The sequence below is a fragment of the Mustela nivalis genome, assembly GCF_964662115.1.
Source record: "Mustela nivalis genome assembly, chromosome: X".
NCBI lineage: Eukaryota > Metazoa > Chordata > Mammalia > Carnivora > Mustelidae > Mustela > Mustela nivalis.
The window spans coordinates 28,635,928-28,656,537 of NC_139040.1; the positions used below are offsets into that span (position 1 = coordinate 28,635,928).

Genomic DNA, 20,610 nt, shown 5'->3' on the forward strand with positions numbered 1-20,610 from the left:
GTATGTCAGATACACAGAAATGGCTAGATTGTAGGCTGGCTTGACACAAAGTTAATTTTGAAACTAAAAATGAACTGAAGACACACTGCCTGAGAGAAAACAGGCTCTCCCTGTATTCCTACTCTCAGGAATGTGGGTAGACTAGGTTCCCTTTAAGAGTAAGACCTCAAGAGGCTGAGATGCTAGTTGAACCTCTTTGAATTGGCTTTTCTGCATGACCTCATGTTGAGAAACTGACCAGGCTCCCATGTAGAGTGACACCCCTGACTAACACCATGACCTGAGGCCTCAGACCCAGGGGGAAGAAGAAAACATATATATTTAGTCCACATCACCAAGGCAACAGAGTCACTGTACCTCAGCATAGTAGGAAAAACAAGCACAGATGATGATGTTAAATATTTTTAAAGTGTTCCCTACACCCACTGTTAACAGTGGTGAGAAATAAGGATAAATTATTTCAGAAACCAGGCAATTAAAGGTTTTCATTTCTCTAATATGTGTGTGCTTTTTTTTTTTTTTTATTGCTAACACTCCAGAGGCAATCTTGGTCAATTAACATGAACTTAGCACCAAAAATAGAAGTTCAATGTTTGATTTTGACATCAATGACTCAGATATTCTCTTTTTAAGAATGTAAAGTGCTGGGGCACCTGGGTGGCTCAGTGGGTTAAAGCCTCTGCCTTCGGCTCAGGTCATGATCCGAGGATCCTGGGATCGAGCCCCACATCAGGCTCTCTGCTCGGCAGGGAGCCTGCCTCCCCCTCTCTCTGTGCCTGACTCTCTACCTACTTGTGATTTCTGTCTGTCAAATAAATAAAATCTTTAAAAAAAAAAAAAAAGAATGTAAGGTGCTACAGGCCTCGAATAGGGTGCCTCATCCCTCAAGTGGAGAGACATCTGAATTTGAAACCAGTAAGTCAGCATAAAATGAGACTGTTGAAGAAACCCACCCTGAAAGATGATTTATAAACTATTTACACTTTTATCCATGAGGAATAAATAGTAAAATATAAAAATATACTCAGTTGTGGATATTATAACTGTCATGATGAAGGAAAATATTCTACATAGAACTTAAAAAGGATATAGGAAGTAATATATCAGGATTCCTCCACAGGCTAGGAAAGAAAGATTGTGGCAGACATAAGCATTCTAATTAATGATGAAGTAGGAAAAATTCTCTAAGCCTTATGCCAGCCCAGATGAAATATTCCCCCAAATTTCAACCTTTCTTTACTCTTATCCATGTACATCAAGAAACTTCTTGTTAAAAAAAAAAAAGAAAACTTCTTGTTTACTAATTGTGTACCCTAAGCAGACGTACTGCTATAAACTAACACATTTACATTTTAATGTGGGAGTCCTCAAGTCCTACAAGTTTCATTAGTGGGAAAGTTTCTCAGTCTGAGGGTCAGAGCCCAGATCAATAACCTTCACCTATGTTGTATCTTGGGGGCAAGCTGCAACAGCCAAACAGCCTCTTTTTACTAACCTCCCTCACCTTTCTCACCAACTTCTAACTGTAACACGGGTCACCACAGTCTTGTAAATGTCTGTATCCATCTGAAAAATAAAATCATATGTCATATATTGGTAAACAACCAAATGAAAATGACTGAGACACTAGAACAGCAAGGTTATTGAGAAATACCCACTGTCATTATGTACATTCCCATTTAATTCCCAAAACAGTTTACTGTTCTTATTGAAATAGGTCCATGGCCTTCATAGAACACTTATGATATGAGATACATGTTCTCTGGGGCATACAGAGGGGATGCAAATCTGAAAGCTCTGAGCATCTGTGTAGTATGAGTTTCCCCAGCTTTGGGACAGGGCACTAAATAAATCCAACCTGAATCTCATCAAGCCTATCTGTTTATGGGTTACACAGGGGGGCATAAAAACAAATTAAACTACTTTATAGTGATACAACTAACAAAATCCAGAATGCAGGAGAAAACTCTGTAAGACAAAACAACCAGATTTCTTCAATCATTAATTTAAAGGGGAAAAGACAAAGGGAGAATTTCTAACGTAAGAGACTTAAACAAATAACCACCAAATGCAATATATGGACCTTGTCTAAGACCAATTTCAAGCAAACAAATGGTTAAAAAAATAAAGAGGCAATCAAGTTCACTTGTCACATATTTGAACCAGATATTTGATCATATTAAGAAACAGTTAAATTTTTGAGGTGTGATAACGATAGTTTAGGTGTGATGATAGTTTTTTTACACTTGACCTTAGCCAAAAGGCCGAGAAGCGATGATGATAGTTTTTTTTAAAACCACTTATCTTGTAAAGATACATATTAAAGTTTGGATAAAATTATATATCTGGGATTTGCTTCAAAATAATTGGGGAGTGCAGTGGGAAAGAGTAATGAGATACAGATGAAGTAAGATTTGCCATGAATTGAAGCTGGGTGATGGATACAGAAAAGGTTCATTATCCTATTCCCCACCTACTTTCATATATTCTGGAATTTTCCATCATGAAAAGTTGAAAAACAACAAGAAAACAAACAAAAAACACACAAAAGAGAAAGGGCATTTCTAAGGAGTAATGGGAGAAAATTTCCAGTCTATCTTCCAGCCCCATTAAGTAGGCAGAGTCTCTGGGGGTCAGCCATATACTATCAAGTTCATTTACCAAGTCCTGCCCTTCATTTTACATCATTAGTCTAAGAAAGGACATCAAGTTGTCTGAGTTTGATTACTTACCAGATACCTCTTAATGTCCAGGTTTACTACCCAATTTTAACTTGACTTTAAGAAAAATTAAAATAATTTTTGAAGCTAACAGAATTTTAGCATCTGTTGAATTTATTCAGCATAACCACAGAGGTATTGTCTTCATGCTGTCACACACAGACACAAACACAGATACAACACAATATCCGTATTTAGCCAAGTGCATTCCTTCTGAGGCTCATTTATATGTCTTCATATGCCACAGCCCATCATTTAAATAATGGATATTTTCAATGCCAATTCCTTTGTTGACTTTCTCACTATAGAAGGAAAAAAGCATATAAACATATTGTTATGAATTTTTATAGGCTTACTTATGATAAATATAATTCAAAATGAATTGCTATTTTGCAATTATTGAGCCACGTGTAGGGAATTTACTTATATTACATTAACATTATTGACTACATTAAACTACATTACTCTGCTGCAGTTCCTGTCTTTTTTTTTTTTAAGATTTTTTATTTGTTTATTTGACAGACAGAGATTACAAGTAGACAGAAAGGCAGGCAGAGAGAGAGAGAGAGGGAAGCAGGCTCCCTGCTGAGCAGAGAGCCCGATGCGGGACTCAATCCCAGGACCCTGGGATCATGACCTGAGCCGAAGGCAGCGGCTTAACCCACTGAGCCACCCAGGCGCCCTGCAGTTCCTGTCTTAAAGTGATTCCAGTGATCTAACTAGTTGGTCTATAGAAACAAAGTAATGATGTCACCATACCAGGAGAACATCAAAGTGTTATACTTAACCGTGAAACAAAATTAATAGAAATAATTTGGTCATCAAATGGGTTCCAAAGTTTTTCAGTATACTGACTATATTTTGGTAATATATCTTTAATATTTCCTTAATATTCTATACTACCACGTCAAAAGAGAAGATAAACACTGTGTAGTACTGAACTATGTCACTGGTTTAAAAATTAACTGTGGGGCGACTGGATGGCTCAGTCAGTTAAGTGGCAGACTCTTGATTTTGGCTCAGGTAATGATCTCAGGGTCCTGGGACTGAGCCCCACGTCGGGCTCGGTGCTCAGTGGGAAGTCTGCTCAAGGATTCTCTCTCTCCCTCTCTCTGTCCCTCCCCTTGCTCCTTCTCTCTTCCTCTCTCTCTCTCTCAAAATAAATAAATATATATATATTTTAAAATTAAAAAATAAAAGAAACTAATAGCAAAACATCTTTCCTCCCACCCAATTTAAACCATACTAAATAAGATGTTCCTAAAATACCACATACATACATACATACATACATACATACATACATATAGAACAGCTGTGCTGGCACACAGTTCTTATCTGAGTGCTTAAGAAAAAATGCAATCCGGGAGAGAAAATAGGTTTCAGGGACGCCTGGGTGGCTCGGTAGGTTAAAGCCTCTGCCTTCGGCTCAGGTCATGATCTCAGGGTCCTAGGACTGAGCCCCGCATCGGGCTCTCTGCTCAGCAGGGAGCCTGCCTCCCCCCCGCCCACCAACTCTCTGCCTGCCTCTCTGCTTACATGTGCTTTCTGTCTATTAAATGAATAAATAAAATCTTAAAAAAAAAAAAAAGAAAGTGGGTTTCAATGGCTTCCTAAGTGTTAGGAAAAATCAGAAATGAGGCTTCTCTGCTTAAATATTTGTAAGATGTGGTATGAATGAGAGCAAATTTAACCTGTAATTCTGATGCTTCCTGAGTAGGCTACCCATATCTCAAAAGCTTAGGGGAGACTAACATGAGACTTACATATCTTCTGCAGACATCTTCATGACTCCAACACACAGAGCATGCTGTTTTCCTTCTGCCATGATTGCCTGAAAACACACAGCTAAGAAAACTATCTATCAAAATGCCTTAGAGAGGGGGTGTCAAACAATGATCACATTACTGGTAAAAGTCACTTTGAACCCATCTTGTATCCTCACCCGGACCACCAACACTCCTTGAGGACAGACACCTAGCAGAGTCTGTAGGCTCATGGTAAATATTCAATAAACGATGAATGAATCTAATTATCATTCTTGGTTGTTAAGTTAAATGCTAATACTATAACTCAATGCCAACAAAACCAAAATTAAGTCATGCAAAAAAGAAGATAAAATTTCTTGCATGTAAGTATTAAAAACTGTGAAATAAATATTAATTTTTCTAATGTAATCACTGAATGATGGTTTTATTTAATAGACACATTAAAATAATTATTATATCTCCAATCTATCTTTAAGAATTCAGTGTTTCAACCTTTCTAGAACAACCAAAATGTTCTTGGTTATCATTTGAAGCCTTTAGAATGTTAAACATGGTGTGGCGCATGGGTGGCTCGGTCAGTTAAGTGTCTGCCTTCAGCTCAGGTCATGATCCTGGTTGTCCTGAGATCAAGCCCCACAGGGAGCTCTCTGCTCAGTGCAGAATCTGCTTCTCCCTCTCCCTCTGCCTCTACCCCCGCCTGTGCCCTCTCACCCATGCTATCTCTCTCTCTCAAATAAAATCTTTTAAAAAACATAAAATGTTAAACACTGCAGTACATATTCTACAAGGTAAACGTTCAAGGGTACACAGTATCTCTCTGTACTAGTTTTGTAACTAAAAGTCTAAAATTATTTCAAAATAAAAATTGCTTAAAAAGCAAAGGCTTTCTAAATTTTCCATTTAAGGGAAACTCCAGAACTACTAATCTATGACACTTAGAAAAATCATAAACATAAAAAAACAAACCCTGTCCTCACAGAATACTATTCTCCATTTTCTCCACCTCACTTTCAGTTCATACATTCATTCGACGTTCCAAAAATATTTGAGCACCTATTATGTGACCAGTATCTATGTCAATATAAGCTGTTCCTAAGATATAAACATACACTTTATATTACCCCTTAAATATAACTGCCACAACAGAGGATACTATCCTTTCGAGTACAGGACACACTCTTAAACCCACTTCAACAGCCTTCCCACTCCACAGTGATTTCCCTATTCCTACCAAGTATTCTCTCAACCTGAAACAAATGGCCACTTTATCTATGACAAGATATCCTCCTGTCCAGATAGTTGACAAAAACCTAGTTAATCAGGGTATCTCGGTGGCTCAGTTGGTTAAGCCACTGCCTTCGGCTCGGGTCATGATCTCAGGGTCCTGGGATCGAGTCCCGCATCGGGCTCTCTGCTCAGGAGGGAGCCTGCTTCCCTCTCTCTCTCTCTGCCTGCCTCTCTACCTACTTGTGATCTCTCCCTGTCAAATAAATAAATAAAATCTTTTTTAAAAAAAACCAGTTAATCTAGAATATAGCTAACCACCGCTGTAGAAATGAAAATAATGCACAATTATTCAACCATATCATTGAGTTTTAAGGACTACCTGAAACTTAAACATTTCTTTTTGAGGAAGTATGTTCTGAGGCCTAGCAAACTTAAAAATGAACTTTAGGGGCGCCTGGGTGGCTCAGTGGGTTAAAGCCTCTGCCTTCGGCTCAGGTCATGATCCCAGGGTCCTGGGATCGAGCCCTGCATCGGGCTCTCTGCTCCTTGGAGAGCCTGCTTCCTCCTGTCTCTCTGCCTGTCTCTCTGCCTGCCTCTCTGCCTACTTGTCATCTCTGTCTATCAAATAAATAAATAAAATCTTTAAAAAAAATGAACTTTAAAATGAAAGTTGGGAATTGTCCATATTTCCCACTACCCACTTCTAACACCCTACCTGAAATTTAAGCTCTTTTCCCTTTTGAGTGCTTTTACTGCAGTGCACATGGATAAGCCACCAGTAAAAGTAGCAAGTCGATGTCCGAAGAAGTGATCTAGTCATATCATACATATCCTCTCCATTAATAATCAAGTTTTATTATTATTTTCTTTAAAGATTTTATTTATTTGAGAGAGAAAGAGTGAGTGAGCAAGAGAGAAAAGACAAGCCATGTTGCGGGGGCGGAGGGCAGGGCCGGGAAGGGGGAAGCAGAGAGAGAAGCAGACTCCCTGCAGAGCAGGGGCCCCCCCATGCAGGGCTTGATCCTGGGATCGTGACCTGAGCCAAAGGCAGATGCTTAACCAACCAAGCCACCCAGGTGCCCCCATAATCAAATTTTATACTGTGTCCTGAGTCTTGATAACACTGGGCCATAACTGGGCTGCAATGCAGCTGGGACTCTTTTATTACTTGTTTCCACTTAACTTCTAAGATGGGACATAATTTAGTCTCAAGAAAAGATATTATTTCCCACATCTTGAAATGTAACCAGAAAGGAATGAGATAAGAGTAACAGTAACCTCCAAAAAGTACATCTAATTTTCTCTGGAACAAAAGATCTTTCAGTAATGACAAAAATACTGTGAATACATTTTTTTTTTTTTAGCAGTTATAGCCTGGGAAGGATACAACAATTGTATCTACTACAGCAGGGTAAAGTTTAGCTCCAGGAGAAGTTAAGCCTGGACACATGATATTTGCTCCACTGAGTACAAATTTGATGGCTCCTTTATCAACTTGCTGGTGTGGCAGGATAAAAGGATCTAGAAGAAAAGAAACACATTACATAAATTAATGAGGCTAATGACTGAATAGAAAAAGGCAAAAGACATGAACAAATATTTCCCCAAATTACAGTATTTTGACAGATGCAAAATAAAACTAAAGCACCTCCTTTACTTAGCAAGTTGGTAAATATTTTTTAAAGATTTAATTTCTTTCTCAGAGAGAGAGAGGCTGAGCACAAGCAGGGGGAGCAGCAGGCAGAGGGAGAAGCAGGCTACCTGCTGAGCAAGGAGCCCGATGTGTAACTCGAATGTAGGACCCTGGGATCATGACCTAAGCCAAAGGCAGCCACTTAACCGACTGAGCCACCCAGGTGTCCCCATATTGGTAAATATTTTTGACAAAAGTAATCCCCAGTGCTAGCAAGAGTGTGGGAAAACTAGCATTCTTATACATTGCTAGAAGGCTTGTAATTGGGTACAATCTTTCTTTAGGACTACTTGGCAACATGTATCAACAGCCTTGAAAAGGTTCAAACTCTTTGACTCAGTAATTCTATTACTAAGACTTTATTCTAAGAAAAAATTAGAGAGGGCCACCTGGGTGGCTCAGGTGTTAAGCATCTGCCTTCGGCTCGGGTCATGATCCCAGGGTCCTGGGATCAAGGCCCACGTTGGGCTCCCTGCTTAATGGGAAGCCTGTTTCTCCCTCTTCCACTTCTCCTGCTTGTGTTCCCTGTCTTGTCTCTCTCTGTCAAACAAATAAATAAAATCTTTTTTAAAAATTAGAGATACATAATATACTTAGGTAGAAATATATTCATTGAAGTACTACTCTTTATAATAGAAATAAATTGGAATCAACCTAAATGTCCAACAATAAAGAGATAAATGACTTAAGTATAACATACATAAAACATAACCATATTTTTAGAGACTATGTAATACTCAGGTAAATGTTCATACTAATGTTAAAAGAAAAAAAAACAATAATAATAATAAAAAAAAACACCAGGGACCCCTGGGTGGCTCAGGTGTTAAGCATCTGCCTTCGGCTCAGGTCATGATCCCAAGGTGCTGGGATCGAGCCCCACATCGGGTCCCTCCCTGCTCAGCAGAGAGCCTGCTTCTCCCTCTCCCTCTGCCTGCTGCTCTGCCTACTTGTGTTCTCTCTCTCTCTCTGTCAAATAAATAAAATCTTTAAAAAAAAAAACAGCCACTACAGAGATCAGTGGGTGGTAGGGGTTGAGGGGAAGGAGCAAGGGACAAAGAGGTGGAGCAAAGGATTTTTAGGGCAGTGAAACTGTTTTATGATACTATGATAGTACATAGTGATACTGTAACAGTGGATACATAACATTATGCATTTGACAAAACCACAGAATGTACAATGCAAAGAATGAACCCTAATATAAACTATGGCCTTTGGTTAATAATAATGTAAGAACATTGGTTCATCAATAGTAATAAATGCAGTACATCAATATAAGATGTTAATAACAAGGGAAGGGGGGTAGGAAGTACATGGGAACTCTGTACTTTCTGCTCTATTTTTCTATAAACCTGCAACTGTCCTAAAAAAAAAAAACAACTCTATTAATTAAAAACTATTTAACAGAGTGCACAACTTCAAAAGGAAAAAAATACATACGTTTATACATACACCCAACATAGCAAATAGAGGTACCTGGGTGGCTCAGTCAGTTATCCTTCTGCCTTCAACTCAGGTCATGATCCCAGTGTCCTGGGATCAAGCCCTGCATTGGGCTCTCTGCTCAGTGGAGAGTCTGCTTCTCCCTCTGCCCCTCCCCCTGCTTGTTTTCCCTCTCTCTCAAATAAATTTTTAAAAAAAGAAATACACTGACATACTAGCTATGGTTATCTCTAGGTCATGGAAATACAGATGATTTCATTTCTCTATTTTCCAACTCTCTATGAACATGAATTCCTTTTGTAATCTCAAAAACTTATTTTTGTGTGTGTATGTGTGTCTACTAATAGTTCACAATCTAAGAAGTAAAGGCTTCCTGAAGGATTCAAAACTTTTTAGACCTCTCGGGGTTTTCTGGAAATAATAATTAACTGGTAAAATTTATTCACTTTTTAAAAATACTTTATTCATTTAACAGAGAGAGAGAGATCACAAGTAGGCAGAGAGAAAGGCGGTGGGGGGGAGGCTCCCTGCTGAGCCAGAGAGCCCATATTCGGGGCTCGATCCCAGGACCCTGGGATCATGACCTGAGCTGAAGGCAGAGGCTTATCCCACTGAACTACTCAGGTGCCCCTCAAATTTATTCACTTTAATGCCCTACCACTAGCCCTCCTACTAGTTAGAGAACAAGTAAGTCTTCTTCCAACCGAGACCATATATTAAACATGGATTCAAATTTAAACATCTTATTTAAAAAAGGAACCTGAATGAACGCATTTATACATAATTTGCTTTCCAGTTCTCCATCCTCATTAGTACCTGCCCTTTAATAATATGATGATGATGATCCTGATCATGGTAAGGACAATAATACACAGTAGTAGTGGACGGTTTTTGCACAATTACTATATCACTACAGGGGCTATCTTATATTAAGCCATTACTGTGTTCCAAGCACTGTGTTAGATGAATTATATGCACAGTCTCATTTAATGCTCACAACCCTGGGAGATAATACCATATATCCTTTTTCTTGAAGACTTTATTTATTTATCTGAGAGAGAGAGAGGGAGAATGCAAGTACACACAGGGGAGGAGGAGGAGAAGGAAAGGGAGAGGATTCCAAGGAGACTCAGCGCTGAATGTGGAGGCTGATGCAGGGATAATATATCCATTTTAAAGATAAGGCAATAGGGATGTCTGGGTGGCTCAGTGGGTTAAGTGTCTGCTGTTGGCTCAGGTTGTGATCTCAGGGTCCTGGGATCTAGTCCCAGGCTCCTTGCTCCTCGGGGAACCTGCTTCTCCCTCTGCCTGCTGCTACTCCCTGCTTGAGCACTCTCTCTCTCATCTTCTGACAAATAAATAAATAAAATCTTTTAAAAAATAAGGATAAGGCAATAAAGCTTAAGCACGTTAAGTGACTTGACCTGTTTAAGTGGCTTGGCAAAAATGACATGTGCTGGGAATTGAACCTGGTGTTCCTAACTCCAAGTATGCTTTTAACCACCATATTACTGTGCTTCTTGCAAATCAATAACTTTAGGATGTCCTAAAAGGTTGGTTCCTAGCAAAATATCATTAAATAGGGACATTTCTCTCTTCCAACTTATTATGCAAAGTCTTAGCATAGAGAAAAACCGTAAGAATAGTTCAATGAACACTTGGACACCATCCACGTAGATTGAAAAACTCTTCATTAACCCTTTGCTCTACTTGCTCTATCTCTTTTTATTTCTACACACATATTTTGTCCTCCACCATTTGAAATTTCAGACATAATGCTTCACCATAAGTACATATCACCTAAAAATAAAATCATTCTCCTAAATAACCACAATATTATCATACCTAAAAATTTAACACTAGTTGTACAATATCATCTTTAGCCAAACCATGTTCAAATTTTGCCCCAAGAGTCTAAGAAAGTGTTTTATTTCTTTTGAGGCAGGGGAGGAGGGCTTGAATTTTGTTTTTCAAACCAGGACCCAATCTAGATTCATGCAAGACATTTGAGCATTTTGTCTTTGTTCTCTTTTAGTTAAAAAGGAATTAATGTCATCAAAATGTCCTAATGTCACCAACATATTTTCATTTTAAACTTTTCCCATTGCATCAGGACTCAGTTTCTCTCCATTGTACTTTTTTAATCCGAGGAAATCAATACTTAATCAAATAACTGTAAATAATCCTTCCTAATCTGTAAATAACCTTCCTTTTAAGACTCGCCTTACCGCTCCAGACCTCCATTCTACCAGGTAATTCAAAATTGATCTTGTCTTACCAAAAACCAAACTCATTAAGTTACCACTACCATCTCTAGAGCCCTCCAGTTGCTCCCTTCCTTTCTGCCTCTTGGCTGGAATGCCAGAAATATACTGGTTTGAAAAGCGGAAATTTTGACTTCACAGTTAAAAACCTCTTGCGCATGAAGATTGTATCTCCTTTGGATTTTCTTTTGTAATGTACTCAGTCTAATAATAATGTAGGTATGTAAGAAACATTATTTCATAACACCTGAGCTTGGCACTCAACTAACAGTAACTGGGATTCCCACAATTAGTCAGTCCTTTCCTTTATACAGAGTTATCTCTACAAGACAAATCTACATACAAATTTAAAAGAAGGAAGTGCTCATAGCACTTATCACCGTTTGTGAATATTTATGTATTTATCGAATGTATACATGTATACATGTGTACATATATATATGTAATTATCTAATTGTTATCTATTCTTCCAACAAGACTGTTAGCTTCATAGGGACAGGAACCATGTCTGCCTTTGATTCCTGTCATATTCTCAAGTAGCTAGTTCAGAGCCTGACACATGGTAAGTTCAATAAATATTTGCTCAATGAATGAATGTTCTTTCTTGGCCTTTCTGGAATGCCTAATAAGAAAATTTGCATTTTTTAAAATTTACTACAAGATGGGGATTCATTTTAGTTTTATATCCCTTATCACCTAGTATTAATAAGTTAACTTCCAGAAATCACTTCCAACTTTCCATGTCCCCAAATACATATTTTCTTTTTTTTTAAAAAAGATTTTATTTATTTATTTGACAGACAGAGATCACAAGTAGGCAGAAAGGCAGGCGGTGGGGGGAGGCTCCCTGCTGAGCAGACAGCCCAATTCGGGGCTCGATCCCAGGACCCTGGGACCATGACCTGAGCTGAAGGCAGAGGCTTTAAGCCACTGAGTCACCCAGGTACCCCAAATACATATTTTCTAACAAGACTTACATTTGTGAAGTAACCTTAGGGTTGGATAAAAAGGCCCTTCTCTTTGTCTAAAAAATAGTAATTCTCCATTTACTGTAAGGATTTCTATATGTTCATGGCTGTAAGACAAATGTCACAAAGTACCAAGTTAGATATTTTCTTTCTAAAATGAATATGTCAAACATCCTTTAGATAACAAAAAATATGAAACATACATCTACAAAGATACAGTAACCTCTTTTATATTTCATTAAATATCCAGGAAAAAAAAATCACCATTTAAATTGTTTCACCTACCATAACAGTCCAGTAGAGGAATAAAAAAAAATATGACCTACTACAATTTCATTTCACATCTTATTATCTTAATTTCATCATTAGGTAATTCAATAAAACAAATATCTACAGTACAAACTGAAATAAATTCAAGTCTGAATAAAAACACTTAACTCTAATAAAACAATCAGTACACAAAGCTACATTTTTCAGGAACAAAGAGAAACACTTGAAAATACAAATATTGATGTTTTAGTTTTTCTATTTATCTACTTCTATAATTAATCAACCAATGGTTAATGTGAAAATAATTCCATTTATTATGAGTGCAATCTAATCATACAATATTCAGCTACTCTAAGCTTTATATAGAGAAAAATAGACTTACCATCGCACTATTTTGACAGGATCTTTCTTAGGCATGATTTGATTAAGCCATGGTTCAATACCTGGAAATTGTTCTATCAACTGGTTCTTAATACCCTTTATAACTGAGGTTTTCAACTGGATGCAGTTGGACACATTTTCTTTTTCATCAAATCTGTCAAATGATTTTTGCAAGAAAAAGGCATTTTCAAGCAGACATATCAAAATAGCTAAAGGTATTGTTTTCATTAGTCATCTATTCCCAAGTAAGTATTTTAGATGTCTAAAATAACTATGAAATAAATTGTTTTTAAAAATATCATTTCCCTTTAATTCTGTCCAGCGCAAAACCAGTGTCTTAATACAATATTAAACTGTCATGTATACACAATGGAGGGGGGCGGTGGGGGTGGGGGGGAGGATAGGAGGCATATTTCACATCCTAATCTGTAATCAGCTACACAAATGCCTTTCCTGGAAAACCCTTCTCAATTCTACCCAGGAAGAAACAGATCCCCACCTATAACAAAACCTGTGTGAAAAAACAAAAGTAAAACAAAACAAAATAAAAACCCCTCAAGCGCTGAAACACAAAAGACCAACCCAAATATAACACAGAAAACTGGCCCCTGCTAGGCTATGCAATCTGCTGAGGTTTTGTTTTGTTTTGTTAAGTGATGATGAGGATTATTTCTAAGATCCCTATTTATTTTTGTTCAAAATGTCATGCACAAAACCCACCTTCCTTTGCCCATGTTCCCCCTTTGCTTTTTATGTCTACCAAGTCTGGAAGAAAAACCCACTAGGTAGGTTCCCAAAGAATTTTTGTCTTCCTTACACTGAACTGCCTATGGGGCAATCACGCTATTTTCAAGACAAGGTTAATCTGGCAGCTAGGCAATAGACATGACAGGCCGCTTGCTTCCTGTCACCCAGACTCCTTCACTCCCAAGACCCAGGAAGTCAAGCCTTCCCTTATTCAGTTCATAACTAATAAACATATGGCATTGAGTGCAGGGCTCTCCTCTGAGCTAAAGAGGATATACCCTTAAATCACAGTGCAAGGATGTGATTGGTAGAACCTAGGAACAGGGATAGGATTGGGAGAGGGGGCAAAAGAGAAAGAGGGCTAAGGAAAAAGAAAATGAGGGTGGGAGGATCAAAACTCGATTGAAGATTAGGGATGGAAAGGTTACAGTGTTGCAAGTTGCGAGTGAGAGCCTAGTACTACAAAAACCTTAGGGAATAAGGACGGCAAGGGTGGGGGAGAGAGAAAGAGGTTCTTTGCTCTCGCCCTCTTCCCCACCCCCACCCCCACCCCCTTTGTGAGCAGCCGAAGGAGTCCACAGCATGTCCTTACTTCTTGAACATGATCCAAGGTGAAGGGGGCGACGATAGGGAAGGGCCCGGAATGGGAAAAGAGAATTGAAATAGCAAGGGTCCGGCAGATCCTCGTTACACGAGGAAGGCCGGCACTGACAGTCTGAGCTGTTGTCGTTATCCGGAAAGGGAGACAGCCAGCCGCACTTTACGGTTCTCAATGAAATTTGACTACTTCCGCTCCTCTGAACACGTCGGCGCTTTGGCCGGCCCTTTTTGGGCTACAGATTACCCTCCAGCGAGGAGAGCTGGAAGGGCGGGGCTACAGAAGGAAGAAGAGATAGAGCAATCACTCTAGCTGCAGGAAGAGGAGAATGAAGGGGGTGGAGTAATCGATCAAGGCAGCATTTATGGCAGTTGCGTCAGTTACGGGCTCCTCAAAGGGCCAAGATTATTCCGTGTTTGGTTGCCACCTGCTTATCCACCTAGGCAATTTTTCAGTGGGAACGTTTTTGTTCCAAGAGACACTCGAACGGATCGGTGCTTACCAAACACCGTGAACCCAGGAAAACCTCATGGCATCTTGTTAATGTATTCGTGGGCTTGACCACGTTTCGCAAGCAATAATACAGGATATCCAGTTAACTTTGAATTTCAGATAAACAATGAATGTATATTTTTCAGTATGTCTACACCTCATGCAATATTTGGGACATACTTATATTTTTAAAATTTCCTTGTTATCTGAATGTAATTAGGCGTCTGGTATTTTAATCTGACAATCACATTCACCGGCCACAGTGAGGTGCCCCCATAGAATTATTCACTAGGTTGCTGTCCCCTGACTCAACATACCTACAAGTTGGGCTATAACTCAAGGGAGCTAATTTCCCTGACGATAGAATGGCCTCTAGGCAAGCTATACAAGACTTATCTGACCGAAGAGGTAACAGTCAAAGAAACACATTTTATTAGTTAATTTTAAAAAGAGCGAATCCAAAGTTTTGATCAGCAAAGAAACCATAGAAAAATACAAAACCTAACTAAACAGGCACCATCCAGGCAGTTGAGTGGATGAGCACTCATCTGTAAAACAAATACACCAGTCTCTCCGGAGAGCAAATACTGTATATTGGGGAGATGGGTGTTTGGAGCAATCATAATAAGCGCTATTATGTATTTGAATTGTACAACAAACTCACCTTGCCTTTATTCTATGGTAGGGACACTCTTCTTCTTCTTCTTCTTTTTTTTTAAGATTTTATTTATTTGAGAGAGAGAGAGAGAGAGAGATCACAAGTAGGCAGAGAGGCAGGCAGAGAGAGAGGAGAGGAAGCAGGCTCCCTGCGGAGCAGAGAGCCGGACGCGGGGCTTGATCCCAGCACTCCAGTGACCTGAGGCAGAGGCTTTAACCCACTGAGACATCCAGGCGCCCCTGGTAGGGACACTCTTCTGATTATAATTTGGTTTCCCATAAAGATCTCCCTGACAAGAATTTGCCATTTTTAAAAATTCTATTTATTTATCCGAGAGAGAGAGAAAGAGTGAGAGAAAATGAGCAGGGGAGGCGCAGAGGGAGAAGTAGACTCCCATCTGAGCAGGGAGCCTGAGGAAAGGCTCCACCCCAGGACTCTGAGATCATGACCTGAGCCAAAGGCAGGTGCTTAACTGCTGAGCCACCCAAGTGCCCCGAATTTGCCATTTTTAATTCAAATCCTCATGAACAATTGTTTGTCTTTGTAAATTAATAAATTGCCATTCTGGTTTATACCTGTCTCTTATGAATGTCCTTAGTGTGACATTTAGAATATTGAATTTATGAACATACAAAACTGAAGCCCAGACCCCGAGCTGTGGTTGGTGGTGCTACACTGTCAGGCTTCTTGCCAAACAGCTTTCCTCTCCTGGCACATCACCCTGGGAGCCTGCCATGTAACAATAAATACATTATAACAACAATAAACAATTATTAAGTAGCTTGAGATGAATGGAAAAAAGAACCCATTGAATCTATACATGTTAATAGCATAGTAGTAACTATATATTCCACTAGTAAATAAAATTTAACTTGATAGACCCCAGAGTTAAGAATACCTAGATGGACTTTCTACTTTCTACTTACTTTTAAGAAAAGTAATAATTCAAAAGTCAAATATTTGCAGCACTAGAAATAACAACTGACTTTTAATTCTACAAAATCATGCATACTCTATCCAAATTATGACAAGTCTCATATGCATGAGACTAGATATATAGCAAGATGTACATACATGTTTTAATCTAATTTCATATACTCTGATGATCATAGAAACTGAATCTGAATTATGACAAATGCCAAGTTAGGTCATCAGTATTAATGAGGTATTTAGTTTTGTATGTGAGCATGAATACCTTCATTCATAACCCACCTACACAAATATATAAGCAGGGTCCAATTTTCACTGCAATGTGTTTCTGGTTTTATGTTGTAAATGGTATCATCCTAAAGTGGATTTTTTTCCCAAGGTTAATTGGGGCTTTGCTTCTGACAAAGGACTCATCTTCAAGTAAATCATTGCTGTAACAAACTATATATCATAAAAGAAGAAATATCCCAAACTAAACCTCTTCAAAACTTAAAATAATGAAAAAAAAATTAAAATAGTGGTGGCACCTGGATGGTACAGTTGGTTGAGCAACAGACTCTTGGTTTGCACCCAGGTCCTGATCTCCAGGTCATGGGATTAAGCCCCACATTGGGCATGGAGTCTTTTTTTTTTTTTTTCAGTGTTCCAAGATTCATTGTTTATGCACTACACCCAGCGCTCCATGCAATACGTGCCCTTCTTTTTTTATTTTTTTTTAATTTTTATTTATTTTTTTAATTTTTTTTCAGTGTTCCAGAATTCATTGTTTATGCACCACACCCCGCGCTGGGCATGGAGTCTTCTTGAGGATTCTCTCTCCCTCTGCCCCTCCCACTCATGCGCTCCCTCTCTCAATCTCTCTCTCTCTCAAATAAATAAATACATCTTTTAAAAAATTAAAATAATGGAGTGCCTCGGTGGCTCAGTTGGTTGAGCATCTGCCTTTGGCTCAGGTCGTGATCCCAGGGTCCTGGGATCCAGCCCAGTGTGGGGCTCCCTGCTCAGCAGGGAACATGCTTCCCCCTCTCCTACTTCCCCTCCCCCGACTTGTGCTCTCTCTCTCTCTCTCTGATAGATAAATGAAATCTTTTAAAAAATTCAAAAAATGAACTTCATTTATTCATGCAATAAGTAGTTATGAAGGACCTTTCTGTTTTAAACATACATGCTCTCTGTACTATAATTTGTGCATAAATATTCTGTGCAACCTAGAAGGTTCTTCAGTGCACATGCAGCATGGAACACAGAAAACCCAAGTCTATCATATATTTTACTAAAATATATAACCTACCATTCAACAATGGTATTTGCTTCCTTAAACTTTTGAAAGGATTTTTTAGGGTCATCTTGACACAAGGCTCTAATATGCTGCCCAGGGAAATTTGCTTTAGAAAGACTGCCTTTTCTTCTCCATAAGCTTTCTTGAGCAATAAGTGTGGCACCAAAACCCTTTAGCACCCAGTAAAGAGAGGTTTCTTTAGGAGCTAGGCCACAGCTCTGAACACTGGAGGAACCGCTTTCACTTCAAGAAAGAATTGGGCCACTGCCAGACCCCTGCTGGGCCTCACATCTCTCAGAATCTACAGCCTGTGATGTCTTACATTAAGGTCAATTCTCCCACAAATTGCCTCTCAGCCTTACACCTTAGAGCCCTCTGCAGCCCGGCTTTCTATCCCCACAAGGACAAGGCATACCTAAGAATCACACCACTACCCCCACCACCAATCCCTCTGCAGAGCATAGGTGAGAAAATGCTCTGGGCCGGCCATTGCCTGAATCTTTCCATATGGAGCAATATAAAGAACACCAACAAAACAGCAGCTCCTGCCTCCGGTGCCAAATACAGCTAAATTTGGGGAGAGCTCAAATCTTCCCATGTATCTGAGGACTGTAAGGACTAACCACCCTGCCAAACTTGGGACAAGTTGAACTCACTCACCATGCTCATTCACATCCTTGTTTTTCTCTTTCACAGCCCAGTATGCAAGCGCCCAGTTCAACTTATTTGCTATGTGACCTTGGGCAAGTGACTTGAATTCTGTGCCTGTTTTCTCATCTACACAATAAAGGCTCTACTTTATGAGGGTGCTACAAGGATTAAATGAGTTAATGCATGCAAAGCATTGTTACTTTTTTTTTTTTTAAGTAAGCTCTACCGCCAGTGTGTTTCTTGAACTCATGACCCTGAGATCAAGGGTCCCACGTTCTACCAACTAAGCCAGCCAGGTGTCCCTATTATTGTCACTACTAAATTACCGTATTGTTATTGTTTTCCCAATATCCCTCGGGACTTCTTCTCCCCCCACCTGACCTGTCATTTCTACCTTAACTTCCAAGTGCTTCTGCTGTGGCTTCTAGAACATCACTCTAAGATTAACAAACTCTCCTACCATCCTCCAACTCATCCCTGAATATTCATGGCTTTCCCGTGAGAATGGAGCTTCCCTTGCAGATCTTTCAAGTGAAAGTGATTTATACCAATACATGCATATACTACCCAGTCAGGAGGTGAGGTGGGCATCCTCTTCCAGCCCCATAACAACTTCCAGATAATTCTTCCTTCACCCTCAGGTGAAAAACCCCAATTCTTCCTTTAAGTTTCATACCATTTGGTTACACCTCAACACCTTTACTCATTCACTGAAGATCCTGGCATCCGGCTCACAGCCTGTCCAGTCCCCACTCCACCCCCATAAAGCATTGTTTACAAAAAGAAAAAAAAAACCCTCCACGATATATTTCACCCATAAAGTGAAAAAAGCAAAAGTAAAACTGCATGCATTGTATGGTCCTACCTATGTTCTTTAAAAGCACATCTGTACGATATGTATGTAAATACACCAAAAAATTTCTGGAAGAATACACATAAAACTATCACTAGTTATTAAAGTACTGGCAATGGCAGGGAGCTGGGGCCAAATGCCCTGGTCTCAGGCTTTGGGAACTCTTTGAGTTCCCCAAAGTTAGGGGTTCAGAGGGAACAGGGGTTAACCAAGACAGAGGAAGCAGCGGCAGGTTATAATTTCCCCTTCCCCCGTGGTTCATTCACAGCCCACCTGGCCCCTCAGCCAGGCCCTGGGAAGGGGGACAGGCGGTGGCACGGCTTCTTTGGGGCCAGGACAGGGGAGAGACTCGCCCTCCCAGCGCCTGGGTCTGGGGCCCAGCCAGAAGGGCCGGGCTGGTCCTGGAGAACGGGTGAGCTGCCTCCCTCCGTCTCGGCAGCTCCAGGGCTGAGGGGGGCCATGGCCTGGGAGCTCGAAGGCTGTGACAGCTGAGCGGGGCAGGACGGTGTGGGCACACTTCAGGAAAGCCTCTTCCCCATGAGGACGCTAATGGCCAGGAACATAAGCTCATTTTCCTGGACAAAGCGGGAGGCCTCCAGGAAAGTAAGATTGCGCTCAGGGTCCAGGTCTTTTTTGAAGCCACAGAGATGGGCCACGATGTGGGGACTAGCCAATGTGCCGGCGTCTGCTGGCCAAGCGGCCAGAAAGTTGTACCAGGCACCGATGCAGGGCTCCAGCCACCCGTCGGCAGCAACTCCATGTCACTGACCCAGAGCGCCCCTGGCCGGCTATGGCCCAAACCCAGAGTGTCACAGTCTCCCCACCCACGTTGACCACCCGGGGGCCAAACTCCTGGCCGGCTGTGTGCTCGGAGCCCTGTTTGAACTTATTCTCAATGAACTGATGAAGCAGACATGATTTGCCAGTTCCCGCACTGCCAATCACCAGGAATTTGAAGGGGAGGTTGGAGGTCGCGCAATAGGGTACCGTGGCCCAGCCTGCCCCCGAGGGCATCCGCTCCACTCCAGCTGCCGCCTGGATGCCTTCCTACTGCCAGGCCGGCACCGCCACTTCATCTAGGGGATTTTTCTATGTGGGATCATAGATGAGAGACAGATAGATGTGCTTCGATGCCTTTGATGGCTATAGAGCATTCCATTGTATGTGCGTACCATAATTTAACTAGTCTCCTTCTGATTGTCACCTACAAGAGGACTGAAGGGTAGAATGGAGCCATAGAACTCCAAGCCTCCTCCACCTTCCACTGGCTTCCCATCATCAGAGGTCAGGGTCCTATGCTCTAACACTTGTCTTAATCTCAAAAGTCCTCAACTCAACTATACCAACAAGAGGTCACTGAGGACCCCATACACAATGCTGCCCCTGGCAGAAATTAAGAAAAAACTTATACACTGGGACTAACCTCTCCTAGAGGTTTTCATTCACCGTAACAGCAATCAAGAGAGGGCCTAGAGTGGGGCAAATTTCAAGCCTCCCCAAACTTCCTCGCCTCTATCTACAAGAATCCAGACATGCAGTGCTCCCTACAACCTCATCATTCCTACCTACCTTGAGTCCACCAGGGACTGCTTTGATTAGAACATCCATCTCCAGGGCGCCTGGGTAGCTCAGTGGGTTAAGCTGCTGGCTTCAGCTCGGGTCATGGT

General features: G+C 40.5%; 1 protein-coding gene across 3 annotated transcripts in view; it reads right to left on the reverse strand.

The window, feature by feature from the left end:
* Positions 1–2,816: 2,816 nt before the first annotated feature.
* MCTS1 (MCTS1 re-initiation and release factor) overlaps positions 2,817–20,610 on the reverse strand; it is a 45,210-nt gene continuing 27,416 nt past the window's right edge. Inside the window, exons 1-6 of one of the 3 annotated variants that reach the window (XM_082716282.1) lie at positions 20,513–20,531; positions 12,737–12,889; positions 12,094–12,191; positions 7,104–7,237; positions 4,487–4,554; positions 2,817–3,022 (exon numbers count right to left, since the gene is read on the reverse strand). In XM_082716282.1, the coding sequence (XP_082572408.1) occupies positions 2,941–3,022; positions 4,487–4,554; positions 7,104–7,237; positions 12,094–12,191; positions 12,737–12,771 (417 nt within the window). In that variant the 5' untranslated portion in view covers positions 12,772–12,889; positions 20,513–20,531 and the 3' untranslated portion in view covers positions 2,817–2,940. Of the gene's footprint in view, positions 3,023–4,486; positions 4,555–7,103; positions 7,238–12,093; positions 12,192–12,736; positions 12,890–14,074; positions 14,419–20,512; positions 20,532–20,610 lie in introns of those variants that run through there. The other 2 variants (XM_082716281.1, XM_082716283.1) reach the window with 2 other exon arrangements.